Source organism: Eumetopias jubatus, unplaced genomic scaffold, assembly GCF_037043125.1.
Source record: "Eumetopias jubatus isolate StellerSeaLion01/CBP00866 unplaced genomic scaffold, mEumJub1_p1.0 scaffold_1, whole genome shotgun sequence".
Lineage (NCBI taxonomy): Eukaryota > Metazoa > Chordata > Mammalia > Carnivora > Otariidae > Eumetopias > Eumetopias jubatus.
This window is the reverse complement of record NW_028274807.1, coordinates 93,876,579-93,892,712: the sequence shown is the minus strand read 5'-3', so window position 1 is coordinate 93,892,712 and position 16,134 is coordinate 93,876,579. Positions and strand designations below refer to the sequence as shown.

General features: G+C 40.9%; 1 protein-coding gene across 12 annotated transcripts in view; it reads right to left on the bottom strand.

The window, feature by feature from the left end:
• PHC3 (polyhomeotic homolog 3) overlaps nt 1-11,741 on the bottom strand; it is a 76,713-nt gene extending 64,972 nt beyond the window's left edge. For 11 of the 12 annotated variants that reach the window (XR_003608753.2, XM_028100820.2, XM_028100822.2 and 8 more), the window contains exons 1-4: nt 11,723-11,741; nt 8,511-8,676; nt 4,363-4,518; nt 3,179-3,256 (exon numbers count right to left, since the gene is read on the bottom strand). Coding sequence is in view for 11 of the 12 variants with exons in the window: in XM_028100820.2 (XP_027956621.1) it covers nt 3,179-3,256; nt 4,363-4,518; nt 8,511-8,676; nt 11,723-11,736 (414 nt within the window). In the remaining variant the exon portion in view is untranslated. The other variant, XM_028100821.2, reaches the window with a different exon arrangement.
• Nucleotides 11,742-16,134: the final 4,393 nt, after the last annotated feature.

Sequence of the window (16,134 nt, the reverse complement as noted above, 5' to 3'; positions counted from 1 at the left end):
ACCACCACCAACCCACCACACCCCTAAGGTGTATCAGTGGAGACCAAGTGGGGAGCCATAACATGGCACTCTTATTCCCTCCCCCGCCCTCTCCAGCCAGGGACGCATCCATGGAGGTTTAGTGAGGAGCCAGAACTTTCACCCTCACTCAGCAATTATGAGAAGCACCCTCTCAGATGTCAATGGAGACCAAATGGATAACCTGGACTTCTACCCTCAGACAGTATTAAGGAGTTGGCACACATTCCCTTTCAGAAGCCAGCCAAAACACAAAGTTTAAATATGATCCATAGTCTCATAACATAATACTCAAAATGTTGAGGTTTCAGAAATCACTTATACCAAGAACCAGAAAGACCAAAGCTGAATAAAAAAGACAATCAATGGGGCGCCTGGGTGGCTCAGTCATTAAGCGTCTGCCTTCGGCTCAGGTCATGATCCCAGGGTCCTCCCCGCTGAGCGGGGAGCCCGATGCGGGACTCGATCCTGGGACTCCGGGATCATGACCTGAGCAGAAGGCAGACGCTCAACGACTGAGCCACCCAGGCGTCCCCCACTCCTACTCTAAACCCAAGGCTATCTAGCTGATGACTTGATAACCTACCTTCTAGTCCTTTTTCTACTGGAGGCTGGACCCTTCCCCATGGGCTTTCACTGTTAATCTGGAACCCTACCTCGAAATAACCAGAACTCTGAAAACTACTAGACTGCCACCTAACATGAGTCATTAGTATCATTACCTAGAGATTTCTGCTACCATGTTCTGCCCCTCTTTTGGAGACTGACCCATATTCACTAAGCTACCTTGGTATCATAATTTGGACAGCTAGTCAACTCACTTGAGCTATTATTATTCAGCTGGGATAGAAAACGAAGCAAATGCAATGCATTTCTCCTTTTTTTTTTTCCTGGACATCTGTTCTCCCTGCTTACTTCTTTTCCCCCACCAACCAGTCTCAGATTCTGGCATACTTTATCATACAACGCTGCCTGGTTTATGACAAGCAGCACTAACATCATAAAAAATAAAGACAATCACTGGAATTATAATTTCTGTGATACATAAAATCATAATGAGAAAAAATAGTTTAAAAGGATACCTTTTAATAATTTGAAAAAATTCAAATTATTTTTGAGTAATTTGGGGTGCCTGGGTGGCTCAGTTGGTTGGGTGACAGCCTTCAGCTCAGGTCATGATCCTGGAGTCCCAGGATAGAGTCCCACATCGGACTCCCTGCTTAGCAGGGAGTCTGCTTCTCCCTCGGACCCTCCCCCCTCTCATGCTCTATCTCATTCTCTCTCTCTCAAATAAATAAAAAAATCTTTAAAAAAATCAAAAACACCTTTATACATATATACCCTAACATTATTCCAGTATTTCATAGAATAAAAAAATTGTCTATAATTGTTTTTAAAGAATTTATTTTATTTATTTGACACACACAGAGAGAGAGAGCACAAGCAGGGGGAGCAGCAGGCAGAGGGAAAGGGAGAAGCAAGCTCCCCGAGGAGCAGGGAGCCCGATGTGGGGCTTGATCCCAGGACCCCGGGATCATGACCTGAGCCGAAGGCAACTGCTTAACCAACTGAGCCACCCAGGCACCCCTATGATTTTTTTTAACCAGACCACAAATGTTTATCAGTGCTTGCCTTAACTACCAACTTATTAAAGACAGACATAACATCAATAACCATAATTATAGTATTAATGCTTAGGGCTAGATTATACTACTTAAATTTTTCATTTTCTTCAGTCTAACATTTTCAAGTCATAAATAATTTCTTAACTAATTTTATTTATGTTCCAGGATACTTTCATGCTAAAAAAGAACAGAATTTTTTAATCAAAAATGTCATGGCTCAGGGCACCTGGGTGGCTCAGATGTTTAAGCGTCTGCCTTCGGCTTAGGTCATGATCCTGGGATCCTGGGATCGAGCCCCACACTGGGATCCCCACTCAGGGGGGAGTCTGTTTCTCCCTCTCCCTCTGCCCTTATCCCCCTGCTCATGCTCTCTCTGTATCTCTCTGTCTCAAATGAATAAATAAAAAAAATGTCATGGCTCAGTAAGTTAAGTGTCCAACTCTTGATTTCGGCTCAGGTCATGATCTCAGGGTTGTGAGATCAAGCCCCAAAACGGGCTCAGCAATGGGCGTAGAGCCTGCTTAAGAGTCTCTCTCTCAGGGCGCCTGGGTGGCTCAGTCAGTTAAGTGGCTGCCTTCAGCTCAGGTCATGGCCCCGGGGTCCTGGGATCAAGTCCCGCATTGTGCTTCTTGCTCAGCAGGGAGCCTGCTTCTCCCCTGCCTGTCGTTCCCCAAGCTTGTGTTTGCGCGCTCGCTCACTCTCTCTCTCTCTCTCTCTCTTGCGTGCGCTCCATGTCAAATAAATAGAATCTTAAAAAAAAAAAAACTATTGTTTAAGAGTCTCTCTCTCCCTCTCCCCTGCCCCTCCCCTGCCTTTCTCTCGCCCTCCAATTTGAAATTATATCAAAATAAAAATTTAAGTATTACCATGCCTGCAAATTTCTTTTAACTGGACAACTCTGCACAATTTCCCAGTATATATGTCAAATCAGATTTACTCCTTTCTCAAAATAAATTACATTATCATGGATGGATACTTGTAAATTTGGTCAAGATAAGTACATAAGCTGAAAAGTAATAATTTCTAAAATGTGAGGTGCCCAGAAAAAGCTAGAAACATTTAGATGTCTACCAAGGGTTACATAGGTAACATTGCTTCTTTTAAAATCCTCACCCTTACCTGCGGAGTTTATCCTGAGAGTGTAAAACCAGGGAAAAGAACAAATTGCTCTGAGTGTCTATTGCTATTCTTTAGTATATCATAGTAAATGCATGGCCTAATACCCCTTGCAATGTGTATTTCAGGCTTTCAATACACACTGAAAACGGCAATTATTTTGAATCACATAAGATCTGAGCAAAATCAGTGGGAAAACATGTATAAGAAATAATACGAAAACATTTTTTTAAGACTCAGATTTTCAGAAGCTTAACATTAGTTCTGAATTCTTGAAACTTACCATTTCTATTTCTAGGCACTTATCACTTAAGTAGCAATCAACAAATCACAATAGCAACTTTGTAAATAGTAACAGTTTACTTTTGGAAAACAGTAATTAAAATTTTTAAATCCAGGAAAAAAATTAGGGCACTTACAGATGTCTGAGACATACTTGACTGTTGTGTGACACTTCCTGTGGGGGATGTAGATGGTCTTCCACTGGATAAACTTGCCTAAAATAATAAGATCTTTATAATAGATCTATAAGAATCTGAAGTTAAAAGCTTTTGGTACCAGGATACCACAAAACCACGATAAAAGTCAAAATGTCTACATTATAAACCAATCCATTTCACAGTCAACATAGATTAAGCTTTGGCCAAACAGATTAAGAAGAAACTAAAAAGCTGAACGATAAAAACAGAGGACCCAAAGGCTAATCGTATTTTAATAGCTGCACTCATCATCAGTTTTACTCATCAGTTTTCTGTCTTCTTTGAAGTGGAACCACCATTCCAACATTATGAAAAAGAAATTGGAGCTACATGAAGTGCCAGTTGGTTTCAGTTTCCTAACCTGTATCATGAACATGAGGTTATTTAAAATTACACTACGAAGAAGCAGCAACAGCTGCAGATGTGTTTCTAACAGAAATAACTCTTTTTCAGGTTTAGTCAACTGAGATCCTTCTCTAGTAAGAAGATTTAAGATTAAATCTCACATATAGTTTTATTTAAATAAACAGAATAATGAAAATCTTTTTTAAAAAAGCATTTAATCAAAATTATCCTGTTATCAGTAGGAAAAGTATGTGTGGATATTAGAAAGGTGCATGGATACATATTTTAGACAGAAAATTTCTGGAGTGATACATATTAAACAATGGCCACCATTGAAGAATGAAAAACAGTAGTGAGTCTGGAAAAGAAACACCTCCACTTTACCTCTTATAAACAATTTTATAGTGTGATTTTTTTTAATGAATGTAAATTATTTACATTAAAAAAACTTTTTTATTGAAATGTAAATACAAATCATGTAACCCGAAGTATTCACTGTTGTACCTAGAATTTTACACACAAATTCATGACACTAGCATAGTATTTCTACAACGCCGATAAAAAGCAGTGCGGTAAAAGCTAGAGACAGAGTACCATATAAAACATAGCCATATTTTTTAAATTAACTGCTACTTGGCCACCTATTAATTTCTTTAAGAAAAAATAATCACAGGACATTTGAGAATTGTAAAATAACAGCCAATGTATTTATTTTCAGTAATTATCTGCAAATAACGTCAACTTTAGTCTCACAAATTCTTAATTTATTTCAGTCTCACCTGAACAGCAGCAAGGCTCTGAAGCTGGGAGCTGCTTAAGTGCTGCTGCTGAAGAGCTGCAGTGTGCAGCATCAAGTGCTGCTGCTGAGCCGCGTACATCTGCTGAAGGTACTGAGCAGCTGAGCTGGGGGGGCGATGCAAGGCCTGCTGGATCACCTGTGATGAGCCAATTGCACCAAGGTCAAACCATGATCTTAACATTAATCTTAATCATAAAATAAAGTATAACAAAACTGGCAGTTGAAAACTTCACTACTGTAATAGTCAATGTCAAGTTTATTAATACACACACAAAAAAAGTTTAACACAGTTCTCTCCTAGTTACATATCACTGAGATTCACTATTCTATACAAATTAAAACCACCCAGAGGCAATTCACAAAAGAAAAAAAGAGCCAAACAAGCACTTGAAAAGATCCTCAATCTCATTAGTAGTCAAAATTTACAAATTAAAACAAGATACTATTTTCCAACTTTCAGATGAATAAAGATTTTTTTTTAAAGATTTGATTTATTTGAGAGAGAGAGACACAGAGAGGGAACACAAGCAGAGGGAGTGAGAGAGGGAGAAGCAGGCTCCCCGCCCAGCAGGGAGCCTGATGCGGGGCTCAATCCCAGGATCGTGGGATCATGACCTGAGCTGAAGGCAGACGCTTAACACTGAGCCACCCAGGTGCCCCTGCTGAGTAAAGATTTAAAACAGTATTACCACTAAATGGGAAAACAGATACTCCCATACAGTGTTAGTAAGAATGTAAATTGGTATAACTATTTTAGATAAAACTTAGTTGAATTCGGGGCTTGGGTGTAGAGAGGAATATGCGTAACCCTGCAGTTGTTACAAGTAGTAACATAGAGGTGCCCCGGTGGCTCAGTCAGTTGAGGGTCTGTTGTTTTTTTGTTTTTTTTTTCTAACAGATAATGTATTATTTGTTTCAGGGGTACAGGTCTGTGATTCTGACTCTTGATTTCAACTCAGGTCATGCATGATCTCAGGGTCAAGAGATTGAGCCCCGTGTCAGCTCTGCACTGGGCATTGAGCCTGCTTAAGATTCTCTCCCTCTCCCCCATCCCCCCCAACTCTCTCTCTCAAAAAAAAAAAAAAAATAGTAATGTAGATCAATGCTGCCCAATACAGCAGCCACTAGCCACATGTCTCCTGAGTACTTACAAATGTAGCTAATGCAACTATGAAAATCAGTTTTTAATTTTACTAAATTTTAATATAAATAACCACATGTACCTAGGAGCTACTGTGTATTGATACAGACATATCTACATTTATCAACAAGAACAAAAATTCCCAAATATATCATTAGGTGAAAAAAAGCAGATTACTAAATAGTGTATAGGATACCATTTTTATATTAAAATATTTGAAAGAATATTCAGAAAAACATTAAAAGACTACCAACAGATAACTAGATTCAAGGTGATTTTTACCTTCTCATTTGTACTTTTTTTTAAATGTCTGAAAAAAATCTGAGTAGTATTATATTAATAATCACATAAAATTATAATGCTGTTTCATGTTTTAAATTATTACATAATGACTTCTTTAGATGTTTTTTAAATGTCAGATTCCTTTCAACATAGACTAAAACTATTCTAACTAAAAAGAAAACCTGAAAAAGTGTTGATTACTGTCAATATTTGTTAATGAAATATAAAATCTGAGCCTGAAACTTCATAAATGTAAAAAAGTATTCTAAAACCAGAGAAAAATCCTTTATCTGTCCAAACCCATAAGTCAGACTACGCTAGTCCTCTGCAACCACGTCCCAAAGTTGTATCATGCCCCCAGTGACAATGAAACAGCACAGAACCCTAATCTCTGCATCAAACCACAGAGTTTTCAGAGCTAAGGGAGTAAGAGCCATAATCCTACAGCTTGAGGTCTGAGTCAGGACACCATGAACCACAAAGAAATGAATCTCTTCATCAAAATTCCAAGAAAACATATTTCCCTGTGTTTACTTTCATGTATTCCTATCTCATCTCTCCAACTATAGATTACTAAACCTGCTACAGACTCTTGTCACAAAAATCTATGTAGGCTTTTGACCCCTAGTTGCAGAAGACTATAGACCAGCATTAAGTGATTTAGAATTACAACAGTATGTCTTTTTGGTCAGGTAAATCTATATATGCTCTTTAATTACATAACAAAACTAAAATCAAACATTTCAGTTTGATGAAATGAATAATCTATTTGACACATTTTTGGCAGTGTAGTTATTTCTTCTATTGTCAGCATAGTCTTTCATTACCATTCAACCATACACTCATGGGAGAAACTCTTTAAATACAAGTTAAAGGTACAACACACTGTTCTTTTATTATTCCTCTAAAGAAATGAAGAGGGCAAAGAGAATTCACAGGGCTGAAAAAGAATGCTGGAAGGTATTAAAGAACTCCTTAGGTAATTCAATAATTATTGATTTGATTACATTTTAGGGGAAGCAATTATATGACTTCATTAGAACTAGTGTTAGTGCTATTTGTGAGATACATGTATATCTACACATTTCCAGTAACACTTTATTTTTTATTAACATATCCAGCTTAGGTAAAAACTAGAGATCAAAATGGCACATTAAAATACCACATTATCTGTATGCTCAAAGATCTAGATACTCTTTCCTATATCCTTTTCCTCAAAGAAGGGTGAAGAACATTAAAAACACATTCCTCATTCCAGTTGGAACTTTTGCTGAACTGACTCAGTCTCCAACAATTCCGATTCCACCCCATGGTAACTTCAGAATCCTGAACAACAGAACCGTTAAATAGCAATGGAGTGGAGAGAGGAATATGTTGCAAACAATAAGTTATTTTCAGAGTAGAATGAATTTATGGAGATCGTAGAGAGTAAGCAGGTATAACAAAAAAAAAAAAATAAAAACTCACAGAGTGGGTAAAGGCACAACTCTAAAACCAGACAATCTACTAGCTATGTGAATTTAGGAAAAGTTATTTAACCCATTTAAAACACTGGTTTTCCCACTTGTAAAATGGAAATAATAATAGTATCTGTTTCATAGAGGTATGGTGAGGATTAAAAGAGATAATCCACGTAAAGCATTCATCAAATGCTTGGCACATACCAACTGTTCAATAAATATTAGCTATTATTATTGACTGGGCATATATATTGTGCTCCACACAGTTCTAATGCTTCCTTTAATCCCCATAACTGGGGCGCCTGGGTGGCTCAGTCAATTAAGGCTCCGATTCTTGGTTTTGACTCAGATCATGATCTCAGGGTCGTGAGATTAAGCTCCCAACGACCAGTTCACACACAACCAGGAGTTCTGCTTGGGATATTTTCTCTCTCTCCCTCCCCTTTTGCCCCTCCCCTCGCTTGAGCTCATGCACTTGCTCTCTCACTCTCTAAAATAAATAAATAAATTTAATAAAGTATTTTTTAAAAATCCTCATAACTAAGGAACTAGGTGGTCTCATCTTCATTTTACAGTTTCCTGATGCGCAGAGATCACGCCCCTCAGCCAACACTACATAGCTATTAATGATTAAGACAATGGAATTCGAACACAGAGCAAAATAAACTGCAATGCCCATGTCCTTTTTATGCAATACCATATTGTCTCAACCTCCGTTATTACAAAGATTAATTTTCTCAACCAAGTGAAGACCTAAAACTTTTCCTAGTTAAATATTCCCCTCCCCCTCTGCCCCTAGGAGCTTTTAAATGGATCCTCCTACTTAGGTACTTAGGCCACTTGAGTTTAAAATGAACCTCTTAACACATCTACAGACCTGAATAGATCTTCCTAAGTCTCTATTTTGAGTTCAAATACAAAAGAACCCAGAAAAACCTAGAGCCATTCTGCACATTAAGGCTGTAGGTTGAGTGTCTTCACATTGCAGCAGCACCTAGAGACCTTCCAATTATAATTGTCCTGACCTATCGTTTTATAAGCCACATGATGACAAATATAAGCCCTCTCAATAGAATGATTATTAAATAACTTTTTGATTGTTTCAAACATTAACAACCCTACCTGTACTCATTTAGAGAATATCATGTGACTCATCTGAGGGTGTGAAACAATAGCTTCATCCGGCTTCAGAGAAAAGTAATGACATGCTAAGTCCCAGCCTACCCCTCATTCTAACTGAAGTACCTGCACAGCATGGCGGTCTGAGCCACTGTAGACAGAGATCTGTGGCTGCTGCATTCGAGAGGAGGAGGTGGTGATAGTGGTGGTGGTAGTGCTGCTGGTTGTTGTTGACACAGAAGATGTGCCAGGGTTTGGCTCACTATCCATAGCTGTACTGTGGTCCTTGAATCTGTCAGATAACACACAGGATTTGCATTGGCAAAAGCATTATTTCATGGGTTTTAAAGAATATTTAATTATTTCAAAGAAATAATCAGCAACAATCTAAATTTTTAAGAAGACCCTCCTAAAATGGCATGAATCGCACACAGTCACCATAAACACTTAGAAAGGAAAGGTACTTCACAAATATGTAGCACATTTGGGGCGCCTGGGTGGCTCAGTTGGTTAAGCCACTGCCTTCGGCTCAGGTCATGATCCTGGAGTCCCGGGATCGAGTCCCGCATCGGGCTCCCTGCTCAGCAGGGAGTCTGCTTCTCCCTCTGACCCTCTTCCCTCTCGTGCTCTCAAATAAATAAATAAAATCTTTTTTAAAAAAATAGGATGCCTAAGGACTTGTGTTAATTGGCTTATTTCTGGTTACCATATGCACTCTGCTTTATTTTTTTTAAGATTTTATTTATTTATTCATGAGAGACAGAGACAGAGAGAGAGGCAGAGGGAGAAGCAGGCTCCCAAGGAGCAGGGAGCCCGATGCGGGACCCGATCCCAGGACTCTGGGATCATGACCTGAGCTGAAGGCAGACGCTTAACCATCTGAGCCGCCCAGGCACCCGCACTCTGCTTTAAAAATATGTTCTCAGGGCGCCTGGGTGGCTCAGTCGTTAAGCATCTGCCTTCGGCTCAGGTCATGATCCCAGGGTCCTGGGATCAAGCCCCACATCAGGTTCCCTGCTGGGCGGGAAGCCTGCTTCTCCCTCTCCCACTCCCCCTGCTTGTGTTCCCTCTCTCGCTGTGTCTCTCTCTGTCAAATAAATAAGATCTTTAAAAAAATAAAATAAAAAATAAAAATATGTTCTCTTATTAAATAAGTTACTTTAAAAAATAATTCTTTTAAGGTTTTATTCTTTAAGTAATCTCCACATCCAACGTGGGGCTCTAAAGGGCATCTGGCTGGCTCAGTGGGTAGGGCATCCGACTCTTGATCTCAGGGTCACCCTGAATTTAAGCCCAACGTTGGGCACAGAACTTACATTATTAAAAAAAAAGTAAAAATAGTAATTCTTTAACTCACACTGGCTTTTCCCTAATTAGTCTACAACTGTCCTTACTACATCTAATAACTCTGGTTATACTTAACAGATTAGGCTGGGAAATCAGAGAAGGAGCTGACAACAATTTCTTTATGCTTCTTTACAAAAACCTCTTTTCACAAAAAATTGCTCCAAATTCTGAAAACAGCACAATTATGTCACTTTCCTTATGTATGAACAGTAAAGTTCATAAACTATATTTTTGTACCAGGCTTTCTGATTCCTTCCCCTCTAATATTGCAAACTCACTTCATTATTGGGTATAAACTTCCACTTAACACTGAATCTATACTTGAATATATTCAAACAACACTGTATTTTAAGTCAATTCTGAAGGCCTCAATATTGTTAGAAAGAAGAACTACAACAGTTTTTGTAGGGTTAGAAATGCACCAGAATGGTGAAATGCACACTTGAGAATACACCGGTTTTATCTGCCTTTCTTAACCCCTCTTTTCTTCTGAGAAACAAAATCTGACACCCATCACAATCAGCATCATTGACAAGAATGTAACAAGAACACTTTCTACTTCATGAAAAGACAAAGGAATTTGGCACTAATTGTGCATACATACGCTATATCCATATGGTGTCCTTTTATGTACAAATATTCTTTGTTCTTTACATCATTTATGTAAATAGTACTCATATGCTCTTCAAGTAAAAAAAAAAAAACCCTCAATTTAATAAAAGGAAAAGTGAAAGGAAAACAGCGGAGGAAAACAGCTGACTTTACTTTTCTGATTGTAATGACTCACACATCTTCATGCTTCTCTGGGTTTTTGTTGTTTTTTTTTTTTATAGTTTTTCAAACTGCCTTCCAATCATCAAATCACAGCATCATATGGTAACTGTTCAACATCATTCAGATTTAGTGGTAGATAAGGTAAACTTTTTACCAAATTACTGAACGTCCTAACACTGCCGAAACACATAGCAGCTGTGACATGCAAAAAGCCAGTTTAAATTCTGTTCTTTTTAGAGTGCTATTCTATGCAACCATGTCCTCAAACTCAAACCCCTTGGTAGATTTGTTCAGAAAACAAACCAAAAATGGTCACAGATAATCCAAATTCTAGGCACAAGTCTAAACAGCAGTGAGTAGAACTGGCCAAACCATTGTATTGCACTTGGAGACCTGGCACAAAAGAACAATTTTGCTAACTCCACCGTCTGTGCGTAGTACAGTCTGCAAAATAGAGCTGGCAGTCCTGGTACACAAGAGGCCTACCCAGGAAACACTGAGTTTGAGTAGCTAGCTAAGGATACCATCACACCACACCGCCACACAAGAATATGGCCCTCTAAGGAGGCATCAACACTGCAGCCAGAGACCCAAGGGAAATAAGGTCCTTCTATCTGGGGTGTTTTCTGCCTGGCCAGACCCGCAGCAACACGACCCCCCCCCCCTCCGCTCCAAGGCCCACGCTGGGTGGGACACCTTCTCCACGCCTCCCGGGGGAGGGCGGTGAGCAGCCTCGTCTCCGGTTCTCCCACTGAGGAGGAGTGGGGTGACGCCGGGGCGGGAAGGAGGAAAGCGCGAAGGAGGCCTGGCAGTGCCCGCCCAACCCTCCCCAGCCTCCGCGGGCCCCCGGCGCGGGCATCTGTGACAAGGCTGCCCGCGGGGCCCACTTGCAGGGATGACAGCGCCTAAGGAACCCACCGGGGCTTAGCTCCCGGAAGACGCAGCAATCGGGGTCCCTGGGGTGACTCTGCGCGTAGAGCCCCGCCGATTTGGGATCAGACGGCGGAAGGGGCGCTCCCGCCTGGAGGTAACTAGACCCTTACAGTTGGCCTCCGCCCCCCGATTTGGGCCAAGCAGGATTCTCAACGATAAGGAAGCTCTTGGTTATCCCTTTCCCTGCACTGCCCGCTAAAGAACCTTGCGCTTTCCCCTTAGGGGACATGTCGCTGCCCCACTCGCCCCCCGGTTACGACATCAGTCACCAGCAAGTCACTCACTCCGCTTCCGCCATCTTCTCTCCTCCATCACTAACACGGGCTGCGCATGCGCCCCCCGGCGGCGAGCGGAGGGGCGGGGTCGACTCACCCCTGGGGCCCCCGAGGTCACGTGGCGTCGTCGGTTTCCAATCCCCCCTCCCACCTGAGGCCTTGCTCGCTCTGCGAAGTGAGCAGGTTTCCCCAATTTAGATACCAGTGTCTCCCCTCCAGCCCGTCGCTTTCTCTTGCCTAAGGTCTTACTCTTGAGGTGGGGTCTGTAACCAAGATATAAAAAGTTCTGTTTAGACTGTTAAATTACAAATTTAAAGAACATCTCAAATATACGAAAGCCTATGTAAATTGCAGAGAGGGAGATGAAAGAAAATACAACGAAGATTGGATGCTTGAAGTTTCAGTGGAAAGGAAATGCTGTGGTGGCTGCCGGGCTTGTTACCTGGGGCTCAATGGAGTTGTGGGTCCAAACCAGCGGTTCCTCTCTCGGGCTCAAAGATAGTGTTCCAGACGCTGGCGAGGTTAAGGAATCACCCTAATGACCCTATGAATATCATTCATGTCTAGGACATGAATTTCCTGAGCACTTGGTAGGCATTGCAAACTTGAATACCAGAGAGAATAAGCAGGAAAGGCCACGAGTTTGCTAATATGTTTTACGGTGCAGTATATATGGCAAGTACTCTGAGGCAGAATGAGATAAACAAAGATGAGTATAAAAAGTCCCTGTCTTCCAGGAAGTCTTAATCTGGAGAGTGGAGAGAGGTTTGTAGAAATATCCGTGCAATATAAGTGTTCTGAAACAGATTCATTAAGTGCTTTGGCAACCTTAAGTTCACGGAATAATCAATCTTTACTACCCTTAACGGGAAAAAAAAGTGTACTGATAACAAGCAATGTCTTCTTTTGGTATTTCTTAAGATGGTGGAACTGCCCTAATTTCAAGACCTGAGAAATGAAGTATTGATATAAATCCATCATAAAGTGTAATGTGGTCTAATGAAAAGTATACTTAATCTTAGAAATCTTGTGTTTCGGCTCTCCCTAGGGTAGGGAAAAGAATACTTCCAATGTAAACTTAATTGTCAGTTTACCTCTTTTCCCCCACTCTGAGAACATGGGTTTTTTGTTTTGTTTTGTTTTAATTATTTATTAGAGAGAGAGAGCACAGCAGTGGGGAGGGACAGAGGGAGAGGGAGAAGCAGGCTTCCCGCTGAGCAGGGAGCCGGATGGGGGGCTCCATCCCAGGACCCTGGGATCATGACCTGAGCTGAAGGCAGACGCTTCACTAACTGAGCCACCAAGGCACCCCTTGTTTTGTTTTTTTAAAAGACTTTATTTTTTAAGTAATCACCACACCTAACGTGGGACTCGAACTCACAACCCCTAGATCAAGAGTTGTGCACTATGCTGACTAAACCAGCCAGGCACCCCTGAAAATGTGGCTTCTTTACCTTATTTTCCTCTCTGAGAGCAGTGCCTTTCCTACTACTCCTAGGAGAACTCACTGAGAAAGTCCCCTTTGGAAAAGTCCCTGTAGATACTTAAAAATAAGATATTACTGGGCGCCTGGGTGGCTCAGTTGGTTAAGCGACTGCCTTCGGCTCAGGTCATGATCCTGGAGTCCCGGGATCAAGTCCCACATCAGGCTCCCTGCTCAGCAGGGAGTCTGCTTCTCTCTCTGACCCTCCCTCCTCTCATGCTTTCTCTCTCTCAAATAAATAAATAAAATCTTAAAAAAAAAATAAAATATTACCACTTTTTCTTTCTTTTCTGACCTGCCCGTATGATGTCATTGTCATTTGACTCTCAAGAATCAACTGTCCATTGGTATTGCTGAAATTTTTGTTTAGAGAAACAAAAGTGAAGAAAGCACAGTCCTTTTTTTTTTTTAAGATTTTATTTATTTGACACAGAGAGAGAGAGCGCGCGCACGCACACAGGCAGGGGGAATGGCAGTCAGGGGAGAAGCCGGCTCCCCACTGAGCAAGGAGCCTGATGTGGGACTCGATCCCAGGACCCTGGGATCATGACCTGAGCCAAAGGCAGAAGCTTAACCAACTGAGCCACCCAGGGGCCCCAAGAAAGCACAGTCTTAAACCTAAAGATGGAAAATGCATAATTCAAAGGAGTGTTTGGAATAAATGGGGCAAAATTGTTCCTTTCATCCGTCTTTTCCTTGAACATCTAAGGCCTATGTCTATATTGTCACCTAGTGAAGATCGGCTTTAAAACTCCAGATGGATGTTAGGTAAAGTCAGACCAGTATTGCTTTTTAAGAACATTTCCAAACTCAATAGTTATTATAACATCAACCATTTCTATAGCGTTTTACTAAGTGCAGAGGATTTTCACAAACTCATTTACTCTTCGCAACAACCCTGTGATGTAATTATCATCATTCCCATTTAGCACAGAAGTATAGTGAGGTGATTAAGTACCATTGTTGTCTGTGTTTGAATGTACCAGATGCAGGGTTCTAATTTAAGCTTCCCATCTCCAAAGCCAAGTTGTTGTTTTTTTTTCACAGCAGCGTTCAGCAAGCCCCTGTGAGATATGTTAGAATTGAAAAAGTATAAGGGACTACTCTTAAGAAATTTATCATCACTTACCTGATCAGACAGAGGAAGATGTTTTACTTCTTGTGATTTCCTAAGGAAAGGATGTATATGGTGTGCTAGCAGGTTGAACTTCTTTCTAAAGTTTCCAGGAACCATTACCTTGGAGAAGTGCTAGGATCCTATTTGATTTTAGAAAAACCCCTCTAGCTTTGTGAAGAATGGATTGGAAGAAAATGAAAATGCATACATGGCAACTAACTGAGACACTGTATGAATCCTAAGAGAAATGGTAAAGGCTACAGGAGTAGAAGAAAGGGCTAGATTAAAATTTTATTTCCTTACTTGCATGAGTCACACATCTAGTGCTCAATAGTGACAAGTATATTATGCAGTGCAGATATAGAATATTTTCATCATTACAGAACATTCTACTGGAGAGTGCCAGTTTGGACTCTACTAGCAAACCACTATTTCTGCCTTAGTCAGTTGGTGCCACTTATAACAAATACCATCGATTGGGTGGCTTAAACACCAAACAGTTATTTCTTACAGTTCTGGAGGCTGGGAAGTCCAAGATCAAGATGCCAGCAGATTCAGTGTCTAGTAAGAACCCTCTTCCTAGTTTGCAGACAGCTGCCTCCTTGCTGTATCTTCACGGTGTATCAGACATGGGGACCATAGACATTTGGGCTACTTCTTCATGTAACCCACTTGTGCCTTCACAGCCTGCTGGGCCCTTTCCATTTGATGATGGAATTCTTCTATGCACCCCCAACTTCATGGCTTAGTAAGTCAGATAATACTCAGTTTATGATAGCTCAGGTCTCATGGTAACTGGGTGACCCATTCAGTCTCTACTGAGGCCCAGGAGCAGGCCAAGAGCTGGTTCTCAAAAGAAAAGTAGTTATTGGGGCGCCTGGGTGGCTCAGTCGTTCAGCGTCTGCCTTCGGCTCAGGTCATGATCCCAGGGTCCTGGGATCAAGCCCCACTTCGGGCTCCCTGCTGGGCGGAAAGCCTGTTTCTCCCTCTCCCTCTCCTCCTGCTTATGTTCCTACTCTCATTATCTTTCTCTCTGTCAAATAAATAAATAAAATCTTTAAAAAAGAAAAGAAGTTATCTGCAGAGGATGGTAGGGCTTTTTTCCCCAAAATTCTTCTTTTTTTTTTTTTGTAGCTAAAATTTTGGCCTCTTTATTGATCTTGGGTCATATATTTGGCTTGGAAACAATGTACAACAAATAGTTCCAATTAAGATATCACAAACTAGGAGCGCCTGGGTGGCTCAGTTGTTGGGTGTCTGCCTTTGGCTCAGATCACGGTCCCCAGGGTCCTGGGATCAAGCCCCGCATTGGGCTCCCTGCTCAGCGGGAAGCCTGCTTCTCCCTCTCCCACTCCCCCTGCTTGTGTTCCCTCTCTCGCTGTGTCTCTATTTGTCAAATAAATAAAATCTTTAAAATATGTATATATATCACAAACTAAATTTTTCTTCCAGATCTCTAAATGCTCATGGAGAGCCAACTTCCATGGTACATGGCACACAGCACAGGCTTGAGAGTCAGGCCCACAGAAAATATCCATGTAAGCCAAACAAGAAAGATGCTATTTGCTTCTCATTACATAAACATTGCCTGAACTTATCTAACCAACAAACTTATTTTTCTAAAAATTAATCTGTGACTGAAAGTACTATCGTGTTTGCTGGGTGCCATTCTCATTTGAATCATTTCCAAAAAGTCTACAAGTAACTCAGAACTAGAAAGTGGCCCAAGTGTTAAGGCTGTCTATGGCTCTTGCTACAAAATAGTTGCCAGTCTAATTTGAATGTCTAAAAAGAGTGACAGGAATTACAGGTTTCTTCTTG